Raw genomic sequence first — 27,492 nt, forward strand, 5'->3', positions numbered from 1 at the left:
TGTTATATGTTCTAAGTAAATTATGGCAGCTGTTGTTATTGCGATCTTCAGTCCGACAACTAGTTTCATGCATCTCTCCATGCTACTCTATCCTGTGCAAGCCTCTTCATCTTTGAATAAGTCTTGCAGCCTACAACCTTCTGAATCTGCTTACTTTATTCATCTCTTGGTCCCTTTTTAGGATTTTTACCCCTCCCCCTCCCCCACTTCTCTCCAGTACTAAATTGGTGATCCCTTGATGTAACAATGTGTCATGTTAATTCATGTTAACCTATAGCTGCTTCTAGGCACATTGTGGCATAAATTTCTTTTCTCTCCAATTCTGTTCAGTACCGCCACATCAGTTACTTGATCTACCGATCAGCACTCTTCTCTAGCACCACATTTCAAAAGCTTATAGTCTCTTCTTGTCTAAACTTTTTGTAGTCCACATTTCACTTCCGTACATGGCTAAACTCCAGACAAATGCCATCAGAAATTACTTCCTAATACTTAAATCTATATTTGATGTTAACAAATTTACCTTCTTTAGAAATGCTTTTCTTGCCATTCGGCCATCATCAGCTATTTTGCCATCCAAATAGGAAAACTTATCTATTTTAAGTGTCACTTTCTAATCTAATTGCCTCAGTATTGCCTGATTTAATTAGACTATATTCGACTATCCCTGTTTTGCTTTCGTTGATGTTTATCTTATATCATCCTTTCAAGACACTGTCCATTCTGTTCAACTGCTCTTCCAGATCCTCTGCTGTGACAGAATTACAATGGCATCAGCCATTGGCAAGCATAAAAGTTTTTATTTCTTCTCCCTGAACTTTAATTCCTACTCCAAATTTTTCTATGGTTTCCTTTACTGCTTACTCAATGTACAGATTGAATAACATCGGGGATAGGTTAAAATATTGTCTCACTCCCTTCACTACCACTGCTTCCCTTTCATGCCCCTCAACTCCTAACTGTCATCTGGTATCTGTAAAAGTTATACATAGCCTTTTGCTTCCTGTGCTTTACCCCTGCCACCTTCAGAGTTTGAAAGATAGCTTTCCAGTCAACAATATCAAAAGCTTTCTCTCAGCCTACAAAATCTATAAATTTAGATTTGTCTTTCCTTAACCTATATTCTAAGAGAAGCTTTAGGGTCAGTATTGCCTCACATGTTCCTACATTTCTTTGGAATCCAAACTGATCTTCCCCAAGGTCTGCTTCTAGCAGCTTTTCCATTCTTCTGTAAAAAAAATTCGTGTTAATTTTTGCAACCACGACTTATTAAACTGATATTTCAGTAATACTTACACCTGTCTGCAATTGCTTGCTTTGGAACTGGAATAATAAATTATTCTTGAATGTCTGAGGGTATTTTGCCTCTCTCATATGTCTTGCACACCAGATGGGCTAGTTCTGTCAAGGGTATCAGAAGTTCTGACAGAATTCTGTCCACCCCCAGGACCTTGTTTCAACTTAGGTCTTTTAGTGCTTTGTCAAACAATTGTCACAGTATCATGTCTCCCATCTCATCTTAATCTACATCCTATTCTGTATCTATAACATTACCTGCAAGCTTATCTTTCTTGCACAGACCCGTTATATGCTACTTCCACCTTTCCCTTCTTTGCATAGGAATGATTTTCCATCCGAGCTCGATTTTCATACAGCTGCTTTTCTTTTCTCTAAAGGCCCCTTTGATTTTCCAGTAAATGGTACCTATCTTTCTCCTAGTGATACATGCTCCTAAATCCTTACATTTGTCCTCTAACCATTCCTGCTTATTTATTTTACACTTTCCAACAATCTTATTTGTTTAGACTTTTTTTGCCTGATTTACTCCATTGTAATATTTTCTCCTGTCTTCAATTAAATTCTCCCTCTCCTGTGCTATCCAAGGATTTTCACTTTGCCTCGTTTTTTTTACCTATGTACTCCTCTGCTGCCTTCACTATTTCACTTCTTAAAGGTATCCATTCATAATCTACTGTGTGTATTACTTTCTCCTGTTGTTGCAAATCATGGCCTAATGCTCCCCCAAACTCTCAACATCTGGTTCTTTCAATTTATCCATGTCCCATCTCCTTAATTTCCTGCTTCTTTACAATTCCTTCGGTTTTAACCTCCAGGTCATAACCATTAAATTGTGGTCAGAATCCACATATGCCCCTGGAAATGTCTTACAATTTAAAATCTGGATACACAATATCTGTCTTACAATTATACTGTATAATTTATCTGAAACTTTCTCATGTCTCCAGGTCTGTTCCACATGTACAACCTTCTTTTACGATTCTTAAACCAGGTGTCAGCAATAATTAAATTCCACTCTGTGCAGAATTCTACCACTCAGCTTCCCTTTTATTCCTTTCCCCCTACTCCACACTTACCTACAATTCTCTGTTCTCATGCTTTCCCTACAATATAATTACAGTCACCAATCACTATTAAATTTTTGTCTTCCGTAACAACCTGAAAAATTTCTTTTATCTTATCATACATTTCTTCAATCTCTCCATCTGCAGAGCTAGTTGGCATATAAACTTGTAGCAGCTAGGCCTATATGTGTAACAAAACTCAGTTTCCCAACCTCCTCCTCAGCACAAGGTAAGATAATTTTATTGTCATTAGGCCTTTTCAACGATAGACAATTTTTATGTATATAACATAATCATTACATTAGCAAATAGAATCGTATGGCCATATCTGTCGTTAATTTACAGTTCCAGGTTGCACTAAAAAAAATCTTTTAATTCACAGAAGGGGTTGGCAACAAGTCACTTATTTAATGTTTTCCTAAATTCACACTCTGGGAGGTCTTGTACCATCTGCGGAAGCTTATTACCCAGTGTATGGCCCACAAGCTCATAGCTATTGACTTTGATAATCTATGGTGTGACATATGTATGGAGTTAAATGATTAATGGAAAATCTCAAAAAGATGTGAAACAAATACTAACAAAGAGATAGAGGGGCTGGCGAGTACTTACCTCAGCTCAGTACAGCCGATAGATACACAAAACAGAACAGAAAATTTACGTTCCTGCTTTCGGAACTTTGTTCCTTCGTCAGGCAGGAGAGAGGGGCAAAAAGGGGAAGAAGGGAAAGTGGATTCAGGCATGCCTCCATCTTTGCTATGGTCTGTCGGTAAACTGGAGAGCGAGCGAGCAAGTCCCCACTCTGCCAACCCAGCTACGTCACAGGGCACTTCTACAGGCTGTTTCACAACATGGTACCGGCTCTGCCGTGGCACGCGCTTTAAATCTGTGGCGACGCCTTACACAGATACGTCTCGTCTGCATTTATTTTTAGACAAATGCATTAAGACCATAAGGAATACAAAAGATGACAGATTCTTTCGAAATACAACAATAGAGTAAATAATATTAAAATAAGAAGTCAGGATTCTACTACAAACATAGAACCGAATGCCTGTTCATGTGAATATGCTATATGTTCCTCTACTGCTATTCGTAGAACGAACCGCACATAATTCAATCAATCTGTATAATTTAAGGCTTGTTCTTACTTTGTGTTTCTACTGAAAGGTAGAAGTTTTCTTTGAAGGACTGTATTGAAACTTAACAATTCTTGCAACATGAAGTGTTTAAAAAGTGAGCAGAAATTTATAATTCTGTGTGTTATTCCGATTTGCACTACTTTTTTGTCACTGTCTTCATGAACATGGCTCTAAAGTATGTGTACAATGTTATGCATATTGGCTATTTACTCAGTTGTCAAAAAGATTACATGTGTTTTGGTAGCATCAACGATTATTTGTTTTGTATAAAAATAGATTAGAGAATCTGTATCAAATTTTGTTGTAAGAATGGAATAAAATGTATGAAATTTTTAGAAATGTTGAATTTTGCTTTTGGTGAACTTGTTATGAGTAAACCATGGGCATACAAGTGGTATAAACATTTCAAAGTGGGTCTAAAAGGGCAGCAGTTTTACAAGAATGGATGAGATTAAAAATGTGCAGTTAGAAGACCTATAAACTATCCCGAAGAAACAGTACCTAAAGTGTTTCGCGATTTAGAAAAAGCACTGGCATAAGTGTGTAGTATGTAATGGGGAATATTTTGAAGAGTATAACATTGCTGTATACTAACAAATAAAGTTCTTACCAAAAAATAGAAGTTAATATATAAGCACACCTCGCATGTCAAGCTTTCTGTTTGGAAGTCCAGAAGCAAGGTATGTGTTTCGAAGGAAATTTCAGCATTGTTTACAATAGTTATTGCGCACACGTTTTAAGCAATGTGTCTTAGAATCGGGTGAATAGCGACCGAGACAGAGATTTAGTGTTCCATCAGCATCAAAGATTTTACGTGATTTTGAAACTGTCTATAGTGATGGGTTTCCTCACAAAATTATTAATTTCCTTCGTAGGGATTCCAGTAAACCATGCGGCTTATTTCCGCGTTTCTTCTTTATGCATCCTATTGGACGCGGCTGACGTTTGCCTGAATTGCAGCCGTTTGGTTGGGAGTAGTAATATTAGTCAACAGTTCTTTTTGCGTCGCCTCTTTACCATACGCTGTACTAACATTAGAGATGATCGAACGCTTGTTACTCTGCAAATACCATCTCTTCTTCGTATTCTGCACATTTTCTTACAATGCTAAGCGATTACCCATCACTTCCAGATATCTAAGTATATCAGTAAGTATACAAAGTTAACTGACACTGGCAACTAAAATCCCACGAACAGAAACGACGTATATCACTGCATGCCGATCTACACCACTACACAGGTAACGAGCAACAGATTTTGGGTGCCCCTGTAGGCCAGTGGCAGTGTTCTTCCGGGAATGGCCACTTCCCCCACCAAACGCGGTGCTCGCCCTTTAGTTTACAGACAGACTATACCCTCCCTGTTTACCTTTCCCCTGTTGCTTCATAGCCTGGGTTGTGAGTAACTGAATCCACTTTCCCTTCTCTCCTCCCTGACAAGGGAACAAAGTTCCGAAAGCAGGAATGTAAATTTTCTGTTCTGTTTCGTGTATCTATCGGCTGTACTGAGCTAGGTCAGCCCCTCTATCTCTTTGTTGGTATATGTATGGAGTTATTTTTTCTTGTGTTGGGACCATGAATATTATTTTTGTTTTATTTCATGTGGATTCTTTTTTGTATATGTTAAAATTTGGTGTATATACATATTTAACAGTAATTATTTCACATTCACGGAACAAGGGCTTACAGTGTGTTTTATGCTGAGAACATGACTGACTGCTTTCTTCTGCAGAAGTAATATATTTTGAACATGGCTCAAGTTTCCCCACAGAGTACGCCCATATGACATAATACTTTGAAAAAATGCAAAATAGGATGTTTTAATGTAAAATGTTGGTACACATTTCATAAGACATCTTAAGTAATTTACTCTGGATAATTTAACAGTTGCATTTTATGTGTTGTTCTCAGGACAATTTGTCATCTAAGTATACCCCCAAGAACTTTATATAACAGGGATCATTAAAAGAACTTCTGTCCTTTAGACCAAATACCATTTTTTTTGGTTTTGTTCTCATTAAGGACAAATTCATCTGACCTGAACCAATATGTTGCTTGGGCAAGTGTATTTTCAACAGAATCTTTTAACTTATTTAGATTGATTTTACAGTTTAGGAAAGTAGTGTTATCTGCAAATAGCACTGTGTTGGAACTTATGAAGGAGGGTAGGTCATTGATCATTATAAAAAACAAAAATGGTCTCAAAGATCCCTGCAGAACTCCCACTTTAATTTGGTTTCTCAGTTGACTTTTTTGTCAGTGCGCACAACTTGCCTACACTTTTGGAGATAAGACTTTAGTAGTTTTAGACTTTATCTGTGATGGCATAAAAATGGAGTTTCCGTAGAAGTGTGTCATGTCCTACACACAAAAAGGCTTTACTCAGGTCACAGAAAATGGCCTGAGCAAATCCCTTCTCCTCAAACACTTTAAGGACATATTTAATTAGAGGGTCTATTGCATTTACTACTGATTTTTTTCTAAATACATATTGTGCAACATTAAATATGCCAAGTGTTTCAAAATGAGCAGATAACTGAAGGTAAATGATGTATTCTATTATTTTGGCCACGACGAACTACCGATACTGGTCTGAAACGTGGAGGGCTGTCAGTCACCCTTTTTATACACAGGAAACACCCTACATAATTTTAGCTCTTCTGGAAAGTATCCCTCTGGTAAACATTTATTTATGCAGTGACTCGGGGGGATAAACAATGGAATCAATGACTTTCTGCAGCAAATTGGAAGACATGTCATAAATATCAGCACTATCTGATGACTTAAAGTTCCTTACTTTTTTAAATACAATACTAGGTGTAACCTCAGAGAAAATGAGAATATTATTGCACAGTGTCCCATAATATATTTCTTTTCTAAGAGTTCTGATGGACTTTTATCAGGTTTACTGATGCCATTATGTACTTCCTTCACAGATTTAATAAAATAATCATTAAACTCTTGCGGAGAGATTCATTTTGACCTTATGTGACTCTTTGGCAACACTTTTTATGAGCTTCCAAGCAGGTCTGCATTTATTGTTAAAAGTCTCAATGTACCGGGCATTGTGTCAATTTTTCATATCAAAAACTGTTTTTTTTACAGTCTTTTCTCTGTCTTACATACAAAGATTTTATAGTTTCAGACTTAGTATTACTGTATATATCTAAAAGCATCATCACAAGATATCATATCAGACAGCATTTGTAGTGTACTATGAATTTTTCTTTTTTGACACTGCCTTTTTATAACCTGTATCTGTTACTTTACATTTTCTAATGGAAACACTGTCATTAAATATTTGCAAAAATGAGTTAAACATTCAAAATTTATCTTGGCAGACTCATCATTTGATAAACAAGGATTACCATCATCTCTCTGGTAGAACTAATCTCTGTCTGCACTGGTTTTCCTGAACATGTCAATTTTTCCATTGGTCATTGGCCTAGTGATCACCATTTTTGAATTGGCCATGTCACCATTACGATTGAGCTGATCCTGTTAGCATATATTAAGGACACTGATTTCTGGTAAGAAAAGAGAAACATTGTTACATCACATTGAGCTTGGGCACATTTAAAGTTACCAAATACATTGTCTAAGCATGTTTGTTCCCTAGTAGGTTTAAAGTTCACACACAGTAGACTGAACTGTCGTAATAGGTTTTTCAAATCACGAACACTGCGCTTATCAGTTGACATGTCAATCAGAAGTAAGACCATTACCTGTTATAATATCATAGTTGGTAAATCCGTTCTCATTGGGTTCACATAAAAGAATGTCCAATTTTTCTAAGAATACACTGCTAATATCACTGGGAGACCTGTACAATGATGCTATTTGTTGCATACCACTTATGACTATACCAGTGGCTTCAAAACTCAGTTATTCACATAAACAATATAGATCTAAGTTACCAATGGTTCGATGGATCTAAGTTACCAATGGTTTGACTGAGCTAACAACATAGATTGCTATTGAAATTTCATCTTCAGTGGCCCGATGTTTACCTAAACACAGTAAGTCAAATTTATTCTATGATGAAGTCACTCAATACCAATATCCAGGTCTATACTCTGCTCTCCCTCGTTTTTTAGATGATACTCATACTTCTATTTTTTTGTTGGTTTATCCACTTTTTCACACCCATCAAGCCATTTTATTTTCCCTTGTTTATTATTATTATTATTATTATTATTATTATTATTATTATTATTATTTTGCAACTGTCTGTAAACATCCTGCTTAATGTCAGAGACCCCAATCTATTTAAGTTACCTCATCCTTTCCCAGGCAGTTTTCATTTAGGAATTTATTTGGATCTATGATCAATGCTCCAAGTCTATCACACTTTTCTTTTCTGGCACAGTTTATTTTGCAGGCATATTTATCACATACAGATCTTCTTTCTATTATTCCACTGATTATGAGCCAGGAACCTGGATAGACACTTCTGGCTGAACGAATCAAGTTTCTTGTTCACTGTTAATTTTTATCGAATTTGTCCCGGCATGTATTAACACACCACTATAGTTGTGCGTAAGTTCATTTTTTGCAGTATGTTGTTTTGAGTTTTCCATATTCTTTTAGATAGCTTTTTAGTTGTGTTCCGATTCCAGGTCTCAAATCAATTTTGCGTCATTGAACAGAGACATTTTTCAGTAACAAATCACCTATCAATAGGAATTCATTTTCATTTCTTTGTACACTTGAGCCACTGCCTTTCCTTTTAGTATATGTTACAGACTTCCATTTCCATTTATGTACTGAATTTTGGCTTACTGAGGTTATCTGTACATTGCAGGGCACATCTGATATGAGACGTAAAGTTCGATCGTTAATACTGATTACACATGTGCACAAGTTTCCATGGTATTGTTTTGTTTCCATTTTCCAGCTTTCACATGCACTGGACTGTTTCTCTCTGGCTAATCTATTGTTTTCTTTAGCTGGAGTCATAGTTTTGTTGTTTACTGGCTTTCTGATGATGTCTTCACACGGATTAACACAATGTTATTTGTCCTTGTTCCACAGCTTTCTTACACATGGAACTCTTTCTTATAATAGTTTATCGTTTTCTTGTTTTAAAATTGAGATTTTCCTTTTCAACATTCCAATATCATTTTGAAGTATCTTGAAATGTAAACAGCCAAGGTACGTCCATAATAAAAAATAAAAATTAAAAAATTAAATCACTGACGTATTTTAAGTTAATTTTGGCACACTTTTCGTGCCACCAGTAGTTACACTTAACACAAAGCATTCCGTTTATCACTTTATTTTTACATGCTTTACACAATGAACTGTTCAATTTTTCCGTTTCTGACGAGAGGGACCAGTTGCACTATAATTTTTCAATATGGGGAAGAACACACCCAAATGACAGAGTATCAGAAATACCATGTCAAATAGAGTTAACTGTAAGACATGATTTGCAGGCAGATAATAATGTTAGATATATGAAATTTATAATAGAACTGATGTTTATGATGCCACTGTCCCAGGCCATTGTTCTGAAAAGGTGTTTATTCTCCAAGGACAGGCAGTGAAACGTGAGAAAGATGACCATGGATACAAGAAAAGAATGAACACTTGCTAATTACAGAAGTGTATGATTAATGCCCACTAACATAACACATATTCGCAAGTAAATTACAATTAGAACAATATTATTCACCATATAGTGAAGATGCTGAGCCACAGACAGGCACATTTAAGCATTCGGCCGAAGGAGCCTTCTTCTGAAGTAAAAAAAAAAAAAAAAGTAAAAAAAAAAACACACACACACACACACACACACACACACACACACATTCATACAAGCACAAGTCACACAAATGAACACTGTCTCTGGCCACTGAGGCTGGACTGTGCACAACAACTGCAGCTGATGAGAAAAGCAATCTGTGGGTGGTGGGAGTAAGGAGGTGGCTATGGTAGGAAAGGGGAGGGATAGCAAGGTAGTGATGGGGGGAAGGTGTAAGGTTGTTTGTGGGAGCATGCAAGGGCATGGCGGGGACAGGATCCTTACGACTGGGCAGCTCCTGTATGCATGAAAAATGCAATGGCTCAGCGTCTCACATTACTAGAATGTGTAAGAATTGTGTAGCTTGGGCAACATGAGGTATATCACAACCTTCATCAAGGGTATATCTTGAGAAGCTTAGTTCAGGGAACATTGAGACAACTGGCAAGTGGGCCAACATACTGACGAAAAAGCTAATCATAAACTATCAGATATGGATGACATCCTACCAAATGTATAAAAAAAAAAGGGGGTAGGGGGGTACAGAACACAATGTGCGTAGTGGTGTCAGTGGTATGGAGGGAATTGGCAGGGAAAACTCCAATGGTTTTAGTATCCTCCCAAAATGTACTGAATGTGAATTAACAGTTGCCAAACCAGCTTTTATCAAGAGGATCACTTCAAAGTACCATGGCAGCAACCTAGATTGAAGCACTGGCATCTCATTATGAGTAATTGTCTGCAAGAACGATCTACAGAACGTTTTCATTGCTAAAGTGATGACAGGAGCCGACTATTGTTGGACGCATCACATCAACTTATGAGATCCATCACGTACTTGTCACTATCTGCTTACTGGAGGAAACAAAAGAACTGTAGAAACACATTAGATACTGAAATGTTTGGCAAGTCAGAATATGCCTTACAAAACATCAGACACTGTCTACGTAATGCCATTATGATGTAACACAACAATGAGAGAACTTTAAGGCCACTTTCCTGAGCGCCTAAAAAGAAACATTTGGGCACGAGGCTAGGAAACATTAGGAATGATTTGATGAAAATGAGGAAGAAATTGAAGCACTGAAAATTACATGAACTCCAGCCTTTCCTCCTGCCAAGGTAAAAGTACAAAGAACTACCCACGCACTGAAGGATACATAGCGGACAATGAGGGCTGCGATATCTTGCAGACAAAGATATGGGACAGTTCTTCCAAGCAACAAAACCAATTTATGGTTCAACCACCCCTGGTCCAATGACAAGCGTACACGTCTAAAAGATCAACGCTCCATCACGAATAGGTGGAAGGAACATTTTGAACATCTGAATCACGAATTGGTTATTGATGAAAAAGTGCAGGACATGAAAGAACAAACACCCATCAAGAACAACTTGGCTCTCCACAATACTAATCAAGTTAAGCAAAGCAAAGCATATCAAAGCAACATAAGGCCACTGGTCCTGACAAAAGCTCTCAAAAAAAGGTGATGAGGGACACGAACTGATTGTTAAAATCTGAAACACTGAAGAAATGCCTCTTGATTTCAGAAATAGTTTGGTTGTTTCCACATTTATGAAATGTGATCATCAGACTGCAATAAGTACTGGGGAATATTGTTGCTGCCTACTTTGGGAAAGCTAATTACCCTAACTGTGTTATGCCCTTATTGGAGGAATTACTACCAGAGAACCAGTGCGGCTTCAGACCTTCTAGAGGATCACACATGATATTCACAGCTTCAAGAAAAAGACAGGAAAAAATAGACCTCTTGACATTGCCTTTATTGAACTTAATAATGCATTTGATTCTGTAAACTAGAAAGCTCTATCTAAGATTTTAGCTCTTTATGGTTTCCCACAGAAATCTATTGCCATCTTGAAATTGCTCTGCACAGATATGACAGCAACTGTCACTGGTAATGACCTTGTTGGTGAGCCATTCCATAACAATACCGGTGCTAAACAACGATGTATGATTGCCCCATGTTATTTTCCTTCCATGTCGCAGCTATCATGCAGTTAGTCAAAGACGAACTTCCTCCGGAATGGATTGGAAACCTTTAATTTGAGTCATCTAAAAGCAAGAACTCTTAACATGTTCAGCAGCATTATTTCAATTATAGTATGCTGATGATGATGCAGTTGCAGCTCAGTGCAAAGAAAAACTAGTATTACTCCTGAATGGCTCCTCCGCAGCATATAAAAAGATAGGTCTCAATACCAGCAAAACACAAGTCCTTCACCAACCCCCACCTCAGGGAGGACAAAGAAACTCCATTGTCACCACCAACAAGTGAGTCCTCAAGTTGTTAACATCTTTCCTTACCTTCACAGCATCCTCTCATCAAATTGTTCAAATGGCTAAGAGCACTATGGGACTTAACATCTATGGTCATCAGTCCCCTAGAACTTAGAACTACTTAAACCTAACTAACCTAAGGACATCCACACACATCCATGCCCAAGGCAGGATTCGAACCTACGACCGTAGCGGTCGCACGCTTCCACACTGTAGCGCCTAGAATCGCTCGGCCACACAGGCCAGCATCCTCTCATCCAATGGAAATATAGAGCATCCTTCGCCAGACTACAATCTGTGTATCTGACAACCACACTCTCAATGCTGCAACACAGATCAGTAATTCCATCCCTGCGTTATGGATATGAATCCTGGATATTGATCAGGCAGCATGTGAAATGGCTGGAAAAATATCATCATTGACAACCAAGTAGGATTTTGCATACAATAAGGTGAGATAGACACACAAATATCAGCATCCTTGAAGAGCACATACAACCAATGCAGAAGCAATGGTTTTAAAATTCCAGCTAAGGTGGGTAGGAGATATAGACTGCAGTCTGCATGCCCAATAATTGCAAACACAAACAAGTGTTTTACTCTGAGTTATCAGTGGTCAAACGATGTTTGGGTGGTTAGATGAAATGATATACAGATGTAATCAAGGCCAACACGAAAATTTACCACATTAATGTCAACAACTGGGAGGCCTCAGCCCTCAACAACTAGAAACTTAGTCCATCACAGGGGATTTGTTTTTGTAGAAAATAGTAACTGATAAGAGGCAGTGTAGTAAAAGGAAATTCTGAGACAAAATGGAAAGATAGAAGCTGCTCCACCTGGGACCACTTGTTACTACTGTGCAAAACTGTATGCCTCTTGCATTGTATTGTACAGTCACCTCAAGACTCTCAGATGATTGGGAGACAAACCTACTCCACTAAATTATTTGCTATTATTGTTTAGTCTGCTGGGTACATTTATTGGATGGCCCAAAGAGTACTAAAAATGGGAACAGCTGAGAAACTTCTTTCTATGGTAGCAAATTATCATCTCCAGTGCATCCAGAACTATGTACAGAATGTCCACAACAGCCTGACAATTTTGCTGGTGCTGCCAGAAATGGAATGGTGTTAGTTGAAAGATATTCATTTTTCTCTGGGAACTGGCAATATTAAGCTGTTCCTAGGGATGAAGTATTACTGATGCAGTCTTCCCCTCACTGCTCCTCTCCCTCCCACCTAATGCAGGTGCATGACACACCTCCTGCCATTCCCAACAGCACGAATTTTCAACTTATTGTGGACAAGCTGTAGAACTCAAGAGTTGTATGTTGTGGAATATCTGGTAAGCAAATCATGATTACAGAAGAGAGTTGAGCAGCCAATGGAGTCACCCTCCTTGACCTTAAAATTGTGCTGATCTAGAACATTATAAAACAAAGATACGAAACTACACTTTTTTCTCAAAAAATTGTGAAGTGAAACAATCATAGGGATAATTAATAGGCCAAAGAAGTGATTCACTTCAACCAGGGCACACAATAATAATATTCCTCATAACCAGTAAAAGGTTTCTCTGCATGAATCACCAAGAACTTCATCGTTTACAAACAATTACATTAAGACTTGGTCAAATACCTCATCACTGTTCTCACTTGAGTCATAGTGAAATATGATCATATATCAAACTACATGGACGTCAACACATTTGGAAGTACTGTCTATTCACAACTAAACCATTGTATCCAGTATCGACATGGTGTCACTTTTCACTAAAATGACTAACAATCTCTCAATTTGTCATTTCTTATATTCACAACTGACTTCCTCATCAAACATGTGTTTATATCTACATATCTTCTGTTAAATGTATAGTACTGCGAACAAACTACCAGTGTAGCTATTCTTCTTTAACAGTGGTGTACACACACACACACACACACACACACACACACACACACACACACACACACACACACACACACACACAATAGCTCGCACGCCCTATGTATACGTAGGCCGTATATACATAGGTCAAGTGATCAGCATCCACCACACAAAAATAGTTAACTCAAAATGCTCATTCACAGAGCTGGAATACTTTCTGATGAAGTAAGTCTCTAACACGAGTTCCAAAATCAAACTTTATTCAAGAAGAATCCTTACAGTAATCCAGAAGTAAGGCCCGCACTCCAACTCAAATCTTGGCAGCAAACAAGGAAGATTCACACTCCAACGGTCTTCCTATACAGTTTTCACACATCCAGAAGAACCAACCTCATCCCCCCCCCCCCCTCCATCCCTCAATAAAAATAATACTATGTATCCATGTATGTGACGGCAGAAAAAATACATTGGAAAAATAAGAATGGAAGGAAACATGTAGCACATCAGGCTTCTCTAAAAACAAATCAATTACTGGTGAACCCATCCTCATGTGTAAAAATGATACACAGTACAAGGAGACAAACTGTGTCACGGGACCTGCAGGAAACTGCATTTTACAAAATCTTGTAAACATGATAATGGATGTACTATACGTACAGCATAGAATGGTTCAAATGGCTCTGAGCACTATGGGACTTAACATCTGAGGACATCACTCCCCCAGAACTTAGAACAACTTAAACCTAACTAACCTAAGGACATCACGCACATCCATGCCCGAGGCAGGATTCAAACCTGCAACCATAGCGGTCACGTGGTTCTAGACTGAAGCACCTAGAACCGCTCTGCCACAGTGGCCGGCTACAGCATTAATGTTGGAACAAACTTCTCCCCAACATGCTTCCGACTCCCAGCTGCCACAATATGCGGAGCCCAGGCAAGGCATCTACAGACCGTCACTTTCAGAGGAAGACAATTGTCACTTGTAGATGCCCATTAGAAGTGGGAGTACCAGAAACATACGATGCATCCAATGCAATGGAATCTTGGGAACATCACACCAAATCACCAGCTGATACTGACATCTTTGTTTAATGTTTAATATCCCACGATTTTGACACATTTAGTTTTGACATTTACATTGTAATATTCCAGAATTTCATGTTTCAATCAAAATAAATAAAAACACACTCAATGGGTGGGTGAGCAGCTATGTGGTATGCAGGTACCCGAGTTATTTAACAATTTTATATACTTGTCACTCAATGAGAAACACTGACACACATTGTGATGACTTGCCAGTCTCTTTGCAGAGGTTAGAAATGGGGCTTGTCCTAAACGCCTGTGTGCCCAGCCTAATTTCCTTACAATGGGCTGCACACATTACATTCATGTACGGCAATCTGCCAGATCGTTAAATGTGTATGTAGTATTAATGTGGGAGCATATAAGGGCTTTATATAAAAAACTATTTTATTACTGAGCAGATTGTCAAACAAGAGCAAAAGCATAACTGTTTGTGTGGTTGAAAAGTATGAAAATTAGTTACTTGTTTACAGTTTATCGTAAATGTATAAAACTCAATGGCTAAATAATCAAGTGAAAAGCCAGACATAAAAGTCTGAGGTAAATATCCAATTGCCATTAACATTTTACATAGTACCTGTTGCACGATATTATCAACAACTTCAAAGTAGTTTGCATTACTTTTCAAATTGCTGACCTCCCAATACACAACTGAATGTGCCAGTTTAAAAGGCAGGAGAAGGAAATAGTAAACCTATAGTAATAGAACTGAGATTAATATACAGTAAAATCACCACAAGTTATCCTTTACTCAATCTATTTAACTTTTTTTCTCATCAGACAAACATAAACACCATATAACTTCACCTGACAAAAGCAAGAAAATGGGGTATTGTGAAGCATGAAACATAAGAGATCACAAACTTCTAACATGTGCCACCAGAGCAATGAATACAGGAGAGGATGCTCATGTCAATACATACACGACCTTTGGTGGTTTATCTGTACATCAATTACAGCAGTCACTGTGGCCCCTGCAGGTGACACCTGTGTTTGCTAAGATTTAAGACTGTTAAAGCACTGAAACATTCCAACTAATATTCAGTTTGATCACTGAATTAGCTATTTCCATTTATATTGTTTTGACAAGCCACAGGAAGTGTTACTTCACATGCTCAAACATTGAAACAAATTCTTCCTTCTGTGTTAGACTAGAAAGTAGGAAGGCGACACTTAAACATACTCAATTGCAATTACATTCAAAAGCATTTTATACTAATTTTCAGTGATTTTAACATGAGTGCAAGAAACTCAATAACAATGTGCAGCATCACAGGAACTACAAAAAGACAGATCACTAAGTCAAAATAAATCTTAATAATACAACAAGACACAATAATAAACAAAAAGTGGAAAAGATAACATATCTACTAAGGATAAAAACAAGGAAAAAAGTAGAAATGTAAAGGATAAAACATAAGGTAGATAATAATTGTTTCATAATGTGTTAAACTTAATAAGTTATGATGAAAGACTACACATACCTCTGATGCGCTCCATTTTTTTCTTCAGTGGAGTGTCAAGATTGATCTCGTCCCTGATTATACGCGGCTTACTTATACGTGGAAAGCTCTGGTTGCATTCAAAAGAAGAGTTTTTCCATCCAGTCCATCCAAGTGCTTCAGCTCTTTCATATTTCCCTATCCTTAAAGTGCAAAGAACATCATAAGTTAACATATTCTTTATGACAAATATTACCACAAAGAAATATTTCTGATTTTTCTCTGTGTGGGAACAAGATATCAGCCTAGCAGAATGAAATGAAACAGTTAAATGCTCCAGCACTATAATGAAACTGTAGTACACGGAAAATCAAATTAAAGAATGGGCGGCTGTATCATTGCACTGGAACTGCTTTGAACCTGAACACTTGCGAGGATCTCAAATTTCAGAGAGAGAGAGAGAGAGAGAGAGAGAGAGAGAGGCACGCCTAAGCAGGCACATCACACACACACACACACACACACACACACACACACACACACACACACACACACACACAAAATCACCATATCTGGCTTCTTTAATCAGACTGCTGCTGTTACACAGAATGAAGGCAGCAATTAGGAATTGGTCACACAAGGGGGAGGGATAGCAGTTTACAGGTGGAGAAAGAGTGCTGACTTGGGGAGGGGCAGTATAAGGCTGCCCCACACAGCCTCAGGAGGCTGTGGGGAAGCAGGGGAAATGGAGAGGAGGAAAGGTAGGTAGTTTGGTTGGTTGGTTGGTTGATTTATTTGTCTGGAAGAAGGGAGGAAGGGACCAAACTGCGAGGTCATCAGTCCCTTCTTCCCAGTAAAATAATTACACAGGGGAAAGAAGAAAAGAAAGGGGACAGCACAATAACAGGAAAAAGGAAGAACCAGAAGAATGACAGAAAGACAACCAACATGGACAAAACAGGAAAAGAAGTATAGGTGTTAACGGCAAGAACTCCAGTTTGGAAAGAAGAGATCAGACACAAACTGCAACTGTAAGTCCTGACCTGCGTCGCAGATGTGGGAGATTAACAGCCGTGGGTGGGAAAAGGAGACAGTAATTTGGAAGTGCAGGAGAACCATGAATGTCTGCAACGTAGCTGGGCAGCAGTTGTGCATGCCTAACCTGCAATCGAGGGATTCTGGCCTCCACCAAGACGCTGGTCACTGGACCTGTCCTAAAAGCTCCTGTCGCTATGTGAATGCCACAGTGGTGCACTGGGTCAAGTAAACACAACGCTGAAGGTGCCGCCAAACCATAAACCACACTCCCATAGTCAAGCTCTGTAGAGCTGCAGCAGTATAGAGCGATTTACATCCCACATGGTGTTGCTCAGTCAGCGGAGAACGTTTATGTGCTGCCAGCCCTTCCACTTAAGCTGACAAAGGTGAGGAAGCCAGTCAATCGAGTGTCGAAAACCAGTCCTAAGAATCAATATGTCTCCACTACAGTGAGTGGATCGTCATTAAGGTATAGCTCTGGTTCCAGACGAATGGTGCGACGCCAACAGAAGTGCATAACACAAGACTTTGCACCCGAAAACTTGAAACCATGAGCTATAGCCCACGACTGCGCCTTGAGCACAGCTCCCTGCAGACGCCGGTTAGCAACACCGGTACTGGTGGAGCAATACGAAATGCAAAAGTTGTCTGCATACAGAGGGTGAAACGGACAGCCTGAGAGCTGCCGCTAGATCGTTAATGGCCACTAAAAATAGAGATACACTCAATACAGAGTCCTGCAGGACCCCATTGTCCTGGAACTGGGGGAACTATGGAGGGCAACAACCTGAACATGGAAAGTGCAAAGCAACAGGAAACTTTGGATAAAAATCTAGAGCAGGCCTTAGTGACCCCAGTCGTATAATATGGCAAGGATATGATGTTGCCAAGACGTGTCATCACTTTTCGCAAACAAAAAAAGCTGTCAACCAGGTGTCAGCATTTGGAAAATGCTGTTCAGATGGCAGACTTGAGAGACAAGATTATCAGTGGTAAAGCGTCCATGGTGGAAGCTGCCCTGACATGGAGCCAGTAGACCACGTGACTCTAGAACCCAACCCAACTGCAGAAACCCGTACTTTCCAGCAGCTTACAAAGAATGTTGGTGCGGCTGATGGGCCGATAGCTATCCACATCAAGTGGGTTTTTACTGGATTTGAGCACCTGAATGATGGTGCTCTCCCACCATTAAGATGGCAACACACCATTGCACCAGATCCAGTTGAAAATGACTAGGGAGATGTCACTTGTAGTCAGATGAGAGATGTTTCATTATGTGACTGTGGATCCGATCTGGCCCACAAGCTGTGTCGGGGCAATGTGAAAGGGCACTGAGGAGCTCCAATTCTGTAAATGGGGTGTTATAATATTCACTGGGGTGTACAGTGAACGAGAGGGACTATCCCTTCCAGCCGCCATTTGACAGTGCGAAAGGCTGTGGGGTAATTCTCCAATGCGGAGGGTCGAGCATAGTGCTCAGCAATCAGGTTTGTGTCGGTAGAGAACACACCATTTATGTTAACACCAGGAACACCTGTTGGGGTCTGGTAGCTGAAAACACATTTGATCTTTGCCCAGACTTGAGAAAGTGACGTATGGCACCCAATGGTTGAGACATATCTGACCCAATACTACTGCTTCTGTCGTTTGGTAAGTTGGCAAACGTGGGCATGGAGCCGTTTACAGGCTATGAGGTGCTCCAGGGAATGGTGCCACTTATACCAGTGTAGAGCTCACCTATGCTCATTATTTGCTTCAGTGACTTCCAGCGATCACCAAGGGACAGCCTTGCTTTTTAATGCACATAACCCCATGTGGGGTGGTACTGTGCTTCTAAAGAGCAAGGGATCGTGTTTTTTGCTGCAGGAACGATTGTCGTAGACACCTGCTCAACTATCACACTGATGGTGCTGTGTGGAGAGATTAAACGGTGGCAGCAGTGGTGAAAGTTTCACCATCCATGGATCTGACATCGGGACAGTGAGGAAAATGGGAAGTGGTCACTACCACACAGGTCGTCGTTCTCTCCAGTGGACGGGTAGGAGAAGTCCTGGGCTGCAAACTGATAGATCAATGACCGAGCAACTAACATGGGACACACTGAAATGTGTGGCAGCCCAGTATTTAACAGGCAGAGGTCAAACTGAGACAGTAAAGTTTCGACATCTCTGCCTCGGCCAGTAAGCACAGTACCACCCCACATGGGGTTATGCGCATTAAAATCTGCTGAAAGTAGGAAAAGTTTAGGGGGCTGAGCAAGGGCTGAGCAATCAGTGCAGCTAATACATTCAGGGGTACTGCACCATCTGGAGGAAGATATACGTTGCAGACAGTTAGTTCCTGCATCGTCCTTATTCTGACAGCCACAGCTTCAAGAGGGGTTTAAAGGGGCACAGTGTCACTACAGACTGAGTGTAGGACATAAATGCAAACTCCACCTGACACACAATTATAGTCGCTACGGTTCCTGTAAGATCCCTTATAGCCGCGGAGGGCAGGTGTCCTCATTGCCGGGAACTAGGTTTCCTGGAGGGCAATGCAGAAAGCAGGTGTAAAGCTGAACAGTTGCCATAGCTCAGCCAGGTGGTGGAAAATACAGCCACAATTCCACTGGAGGATAATTTCATCGTGAGGCTGGCAAGGCATGGAACATTCAATGGGCAGTTTACACCTCAGGGTCAACTGCCGCCACCGACTTACTTCCTGAGCAGTCTATATCCATTGTGTAAGGGTCCGATGTGATCTAGGTCCTCAGCGGCCGCCAGAATCTCCACCTCATCTGCAGACGCACAGCTTGTATGTAGCAGTGGTGTGGGTGCCACAGCAAATGCCTTGGTGTTGGGGATCTCATTTTTGGGTTGCTCTCACTGCTCCTTGGCTTTCCCTGGATGACTGACACAGTCTCTGGGACTGAGTACAAGTGTGAAGCCCTGCAACCAGCTCTGCTTTTGGACTCTTCAGTCAGTGGCGGGTGTCATCTTTCCCACTAGCAGAAACCTGGAAAAGGAGTGAACCAAGGGACCCCTTCCTAGCAAGAGGAGCTGAAGAATACTTGCTACTCTGGCACAGGAGTGGGGATGATATACCCAATGGTTGAGGGGGGGGATGATAGTGGGTTGTGGTTCTCCTGAAGTAGGTGGTGCAAGAGCAACAGGGAGGGAAGTGCCCCCCCCCCCCTACCATGAAGTGGGGGAGGGGCGGCAGGTGTAGTCTTCCGGCTCTGAAAGGTGAGGGGGGTTGGTGGCGCTCATGGGGCAAGAACTGTTGCAGCAGTGGCGTAAGACAATGTCATACGTACAGGATGTAGGCGTTCAAATTTTGTCTTGCCTCAGTGTAGGTCAGTTGGTCCAGGGTCTTGTACGCCATGATTTTCCTTTCTTTCTGGAGAATCTTGCCGTCAGGCAAGCAAGGCAAATGGTGCTCTCCGCAGATGACACAGACAGGAGACAGGGCACATGGAGTATTGGGATGTGATGGGCGTCCGCAATCTCGACATGTGACACTGGAAGTAAAGCGGGAAGACATATGGCCGAACTTACAGCATTTAAAGCACCACAATGTGTGAGGGATATAGGCCTTTACATCACAGCGGAAGCCCATCACCTTGACCTTCTCAGGTAATGTATCACCCTCGAAGGCCAAAATGAAGGCACTGGTGGCAAACTGATTATCCCTCAGACCCCGGGGGACACGAACAAAATGCACACCTCGGCACTCTAAATTGGCATGCAGCTCATCGTCAGACTGCAAAAGAAGGTCCATGTGAAATATGATACCCTGGATCATATTTAAGCTCTTATGGGGCATGATGGTGACAAACATCCCCCAGCATATCACAAGCGAATAACACCCATAACTTGGCAGAGGATGCTGTTTTGATCAAGACTGACCCAGATCTAATTTTGGACAAGCCCTCCACCTCCCCAAACTTTTCCTCTAAATGCTCAACAAATAGCTGAAGCTTCATTGTCAAGAAAGATTCCCCATCAGCTCTCGAACATACAAGGTACCAGGGCAAGTAAGAGCCACTGCCTTCCTTAGCCTAACATTCCTCCCTTGGTGTGGCCACGGAGGGGAGCAATTTGGGATCTTTCTTCTGTGTGTTGAATTGAGCCCGTGAACGCTTAGAAACTGCTGGTGTTTCACCACCAGCAAGAGATGATATACTATGCTTCATCGCGTGTCATCCGCCCTGATGCCATCCACTCCCACCAGGGGCCTCTCCCCACGGGCGCCACCCAGCCACAGCAAAGGCCACCTGGCAGGATGGCCATTGCCAGGAATCCCGATGCCTCTGGGTGACAGGCATCTACTCCTCGGCATAAGTGGGGAGTAAACGAGGCAGGCATCAGGAGAGTGGTCCCTGTGTGGTCAGGGGGTTACAACCAACAGGGTAGATTGCGGCCCCACCACAAGGGACTGGCTACTTTGTTGGATATCAGGTGCAACCAAGCAAACAAGTCCATTATCGTCAACATAGAAAACAATACTGCATAGTTGATGGAAAAATACGCAGCCAGGAAGGTGACTTCGCCCAACAGATGGAGAATGAACAGAAGTGCAAATCCACGTCGACAAAGGATGCGATAGGACTCAGCACATGGACCCGCTCTTCCCCAACTGGCTCACTCTTCAGGAAAATTTTTAAAAACGGAGGTCAAACCCTACAGAGGACCATCACATAAAGGCTGCAACGTGTAAGACTTTTTATAGTCACCTCTTACGACAGGCAGGAATACCTCAGACCTATTCTAACCCCAGACCCACAGGAGGAAGGAGGAAAGGAGAGGGAGGTGGGCGCATTGGCAGAGAGCAGCACACAGTGAGAATGATAGCACATGTATAGGGAGGTGATACGACTGAAGAGACAGAAACCGTTGTGTGAATAGTGTGGGAACATTAGGTGATTGTAAGTTGAGGCCGGGATAATTCTGGGAGCAGAGAATATGTTCCAAGGACAACACTCATCTATGCAGTTCAGAAAATCTGGTGGTGGAGGGGAGGATCCAAATGGCCTGAACTGTGAAGCAACCATTGAGATTCATCATGTTATGTTCAGCTGCACGTTGTGTGCTACAGGATGGTCCACATTGCTTTAGGCCATAGTTTGTCAGTGGCCATTCTGGACAGCTGGTTGGTAGTCATATCAATATAAGAAGCTGTGCAATGATTGCAGCAGAGCTGCTAATGACATGGTTGCTTTCACAGGTGGTCCAGCCTGTGATGACAGAGGATAAGCCTGTGACAGGACTGGAATACGAAGTGCTGAGTTACAGGGTTGGGCAGTCTTGCATCTGTATCTTCCTCTAGAATCTGATCCCTTTCCTTCTCGACAACTTATTGCAATATCTGTAAAACAGATGATCATAGGTCTGTAAAATTACATGGAAACAGAATTGTTGGACAGAGGCATAATTCCAGCACTGCTAAAAAAAAATATAAATACGAGAAACTGTAACTAGCTTTTGGAACTGTTAGTTGTTCCTCCTCATGAAGGAGGGATTGCTAGGTTAGGGAAGGAGAGCCTGCTCACTCAGATCCCAGGCTGTGTGGCACCCAAATAGTTCCCCCCCCCCCCCTTTTTATACATTTAAGATGTCTATTGTCAGCATTGAAATTTCAATCCTGAAGGCTAGCACTGGCCAGACATCCCATCTATTTGTACTTTTTCAGTTTTCAGGAGTGATTTCTCCCTTTGACAATTAAACCTTTCACTGCCAAAGACAAAGCTCTTTGAATTCTGTACTGCTCACCAAATGCTTGTCCTGTGTTGAGAGACAGTGTTCCAGCCGATATGAAATACTTAGACTTTTTTTTTACTTCATGATAAATGATATCGGCCAAACAGATGCAGGATAAACATTTATTGAGATCCTTGACCACAGTTTTGGAATATCTAAATATACCTTCATCAGAAGCAAAAATACATCTGAACAAGAAGACACCTTCATCAGCAAACAACTTGGCAATATAACTGAGACAGAAGAAAAAAACACTTACAGCTTTAAGTAATTACAAACACAAAAAACTTTTAGTCACTTACTAAAATCACATCCTGCAGTGGAGATGCATAAATAAAACAACCATGCCAAAGCACGTCGTCAGTAGTAAAAATTAAAACATTACCTCTATCTGTAAGGCATAGTTACGAAAAGGTGGTCGATGCAAACAGGGCATATTATCAGTACTTAGCCTGTGAACTAGCATGAAGAGGGTGTGGAAGCACTAGGGCTGACAGTTTCACCGAGAGAGGGGGCATGTGTGGTATGCACGAGAGACTCACGCACATTAAAACCCAGGGATATATACTCACGCGCATGAAAAATTTAAAAATTATACTAATTCAAACCCTCAGTCTTGATAAATAAAACATATCAGAACCATTTAAAACACCTAAATACAATAGAAAATATGTCAAGCAGATGAAGCTTGCACTAAGGAACACATCTAATGAAATAGGGCACTAGTGGTATGCCCAAGAATCTCACGCAAATTAAAGACTAGGATACGTACTAGAGAAAACGAACCAAATGTTGTATTATATTGAAACCATCTGTCGTCATGAATAAAAAACATAACAGAATCATTTAAACCACACCTACACAACAAAAACCGAAAACAACAATCATCAAAAATACGTAAAATCCCAAAACGGGAAATGAGCATCTCACCAGCATCAGACAAGAAAACTAGCTTCTGGTCAGCCAGTCTACATTATGTTAGAGCAAGAAGGGGTTTGAAATTAACCAAAAGAATGTTGTTTCTAAGCTGCACCTGTGCGTTAAGAATAAATCTCCTTTTTGAGATAGGTGTTGGGAAATTTCTAATTCTTCGAACATATCCAGTTTGTAGCCCTTACTTTGTGTAGCAATTCTAGATCATCCAGTTTACGTGGTGTATTCGATAGATGTTCAGCAAATGTGGAATTGTACACGTGTTCACATCGACCATCTCTCTATAATTATGCAGTACAGATAGAGGTGATATTTTAATTTTAACTACTGACGACGTGCTTTGGCACGGTTGTTTTATGCACCTCCACTGCAGGATGTGATTGTAGTAAGTGTCAAAGTTTTTTGTGTTTGTAATTACTTTGGTAATTTTCATGGTTACTTAAAGCTATAAGTGGTTTTTCTTCTATCTCAGTTATGTTGCCAAGTTTTTTGCTAATGAAGGTGTCATCTTGTTCAGGTGTATTTTTGCTTCTCATGAAGGTATAGGAGGATAATCCCAAAAGTAAGGTCCCCTATTTCTTTATAAGTGGATAGACCTGTTTATTTCTACAGTGGTTTACATCAGTTTACAGCTTGAACATTTAGCTATTTTTCAACATAATCACCATTTCTGTCGATTCATTTTTGTAGATGCTGTGACAGTTTTTGTATGTCCATGTCATACCAGCTCACTGTCACGCTGTTCAGAAAGTTATGAACCTCTTCTTTGACTTCAACGTCGAAGCTGAATCGCTTTCCAGCCAAATGTCCTTTTAACAAAGGGAATAGGTGATAGTCACTGGGTGCCAAGTCAGGACTATAAGGTGGGTGGCTGATTATGTTCCACTGAAACTGTTGCAGGAGAGCAACGATTTGCTGAGCGATGTGTGCGCAAGCGCTGTCTTTGAGAATGTGTACACCCTTGCTCAACATTCCTCTTCTCCGGTTCTGAATCGCCCTTTTGAGTTTTTTCAGAGTCTCACAGTACCTGTCAGTATTAATTGTGGTGCCAGCGATTCAACTCCAACAAGGTGAATGAAGAGGTTCATAACTTTCTGAACAGCATGGCAGTGAGCTAGTATGACATGGGCTTATAAAAACTGCCACAGCATCTACAAAACTGCATCGACAGAAACAGTGATTATGTCTAAAAGTAGCTAGATGTTCAAGCTGTAAACTGATTTAAACCATTGCAGAAATAAACAGGTCTATATGCTTATAAAAAAAATCAGAGACCTTACTTTTGGGATTACCCTCGTATTTAGATATACCAAAACTGCGGCCAAGGATTTCAATAAATCTTTATGCTGCAACTGTTTGGATATTATTTACCGTGAAGATTTTCAACAGTTGCTGCTTCAGCCGTGTTTAAATTTTTTTTTTTTAACTATTAGGTGAAAAAAACTTGGCGTTGCCTATCTTACAGTCTTATATCTGTACTTGATAAAGAACTGAATTTCTTTTTATTATCCATCATACTTACTGTGCAGAATGAAATTATGTAAAACATCCCACAAAATTTTATTTAAAACAAAGGAGAGCCCACTAGCACATTGAGTGACAACAGAGCTCTATAAGTAAGGCTTTCAACTTCTTTGATCACTGTGTTTCATGTTTCTGAGTTGCGACCCTCCAAGTGAGGCTGTTTAAATGTTGCCCCACAGGCATGGGCATCTGCAACCACCAATCAGTTTGGCTGTGGGCAGGTGCAATTAGCACTGGTTATCCATTAAGTGGCCCTATTCCACCATACATTTGCCTTGTTCTGTTATGCACACAAGTCACTTACCCATCCCCACAGGTGCTCAGCAGAGGCATACAATTGCTTATATTTTGAAGCAGATCCCTGTCTGCCCATACATGAACTGTTTGCCCACCTATGCCCCCCACCTGCCCACCTGCTCTAAGTTGAAACCAAAGAAAGTTTAAGCCAAATTCACACTTACTGCACATCAAAATATGCTTGCCTCTGCTGTATATAATTTAACTGATATTTTAGTCAAGCAGGACATCCAGTTTCCATATCATGTTGTACCTGCATTTGCTGTATCTTCCAAACTAGAGGTCTGATGTGCCATGTCTGGACACCACAATAATACCCCAGCAGTAAGTGTAGCAGCAGCATTAGATATATGCCTTCTTCAAGATTTGGAGAAAGGGCTACAAAAGACACCATACAGAAACAGATGTTTAGAACTAAAAATTAAATGGCCTTCACATGGGTAAAAAGTAAAACGCGGCTAACAGCCCACACATCATTTGTTAAAACAGCCAATACCTGAGACACCAAACCCAGGGGAGAATGCGAACAATTAAAAATGGGCATTCCGTCAGGAAGTGGTGGACAGTTAAAACTTAGGCAGCGCCCAATGCGCAACCTAGTTAAAATGACCTCCTCCAGCGCAATGGCCAAGTGGAGGTCGTCCAAGCCACTGGGAGAGGCTTAATACACCAGAGCTTATTCCCATGAAGGGAGGACCAATGGCGAGGCCAAAGTGACATCACCTCCTGACAGATGTCAATACAGAGATCACTGGAGTAAATACAGGAAGTAGTGGGCTGAGGTATGAGGACTGCAGCCTTCGCAGCAGTGTCAGCAGCCTCATTTCCTGGTAGACAACATGACCAGGAATCCACATAAACATCACACTGGCACCACCAAGAGGGAGCAAGTAACAGTTTTCCTGGACCCGGTGCACTAGGGGATGGGCGGTGTACAGCGCACATAGATTTTGAAGGGCACTGAGAGTGTCTGAGCAGAGGACAACTGCAAAGTCTGTACTCCGTGGCCTGATACAGGACGAAGAGCTCAGCTGTAAATACTGAGCAGTGTGCCGGAAGCCGATTTTGAAACACAATGGGGCCAATGACAAGGACACACCAGACAACACAGTCAGTACGAGAGCCAGCGGTGTACACAAAAGTACTATTGTGAAGTTCCATGTGAAGGTGGTGAAACAGAAGACGATAGAGCAAGGCTGGAGTAGTGTCCTTAGCAAGTGAATGAAGGCCAAGGTTAATACAGGTCACTTCACGAAGCCAAGGTGGTGAAGGGTTCACACCCACCGAGAAAAGTGCAGGTAATGTGAAGTTAAGCTGCCGCAGCAGGTGCCAAAAGTGGGCTCCAGGAGATTACGGAGAAGAGGAACGTGCTCCATACTGGTGACCAGAGGAATCATTGGAGGAGGAGGCATACGATGGGTGGCCACGCATGGCAGACAAATGGCATGTATACCTACTGAAGAGAAAGTCACAGTGGTAAGACAGTGGTAGTTTAGCAGGTTCAGAATACAGACACTCAACCGTGCTAATGTAAAACATGCCAGCGGCCAAACAGATGCCACAATGGTGGATAGTGTTGAGATGGCATAAAATGGATGAACGTGCGGACGCATAAACGAAGCACACATAGCCCAGTTTCAACGGACAAGGGACCAGTACAAACAGAGGAGAGTGGTTTGATCTGCACCCCAGAAAGTTCCATTGAAGACATGTAGGACATTGAGGGCTAGCATAGAGCAAGCTGCCACGTAAGACACATGAAAGGACCAAGAGTGCTCCCTCTCGAGCCTTGAGCCCCAGGAATTTTTTCAATGAACGGAAGAGCAACAGGCTCAAGATGTAAACATAGTGCGAGAAACCAATTGCACTGCCAGAAATTCATACAGACAATTTTGTCAGTGGAAAAACGAAAGCCATTGTCAATGCTCCAGGGGTAAAGATGATCAAGACATCACTGCAGACAGCACTCAGTGAGACAGGTCTGTGGAGA

The 27,492-nt window shown here is 41.0% G+C and overlaps 1 protein-coding gene across 4 annotated transcripts in view; it reads right to left on the reverse strand.

Annotated features, from left to right (window-relative positions):
• The window catches only part of LOC126345965 (PAS domain-containing serine/threonine-protein kinase), a 212,289-nt gene that overhangs the window by 163,251 nt on the left and 21,546 nt on the right, over positions 1-27,492 (reverse strand). For all 4 annotated transcript variants that reach the window (XM_050002149.1, XM_050002147.1, XM_050002148.1 and 1 more), the window contains one exon: positions 16,012-16,172. In XM_050002149.1, the coding sequence (XP_049858106.1) occupies positions 16,012-16,172 (161 nt within the window). The remainder of the gene's footprint in view (positions 1-16,011; positions 16,173-27,492) is intronic.

This window comes from Schistocerca gregaria, chromosome 1 (genome assembly GCF_023897955.1).
Source record: "Schistocerca gregaria isolate iqSchGreg1 chromosome 1, iqSchGreg1.2, whole genome shotgun sequence".
NCBI classification, from domain to species: domain Eukaryota; kingdom Metazoa; phylum Arthropoda; class Insecta; order Orthoptera; family Acrididae; genus Schistocerca; species Schistocerca gregaria.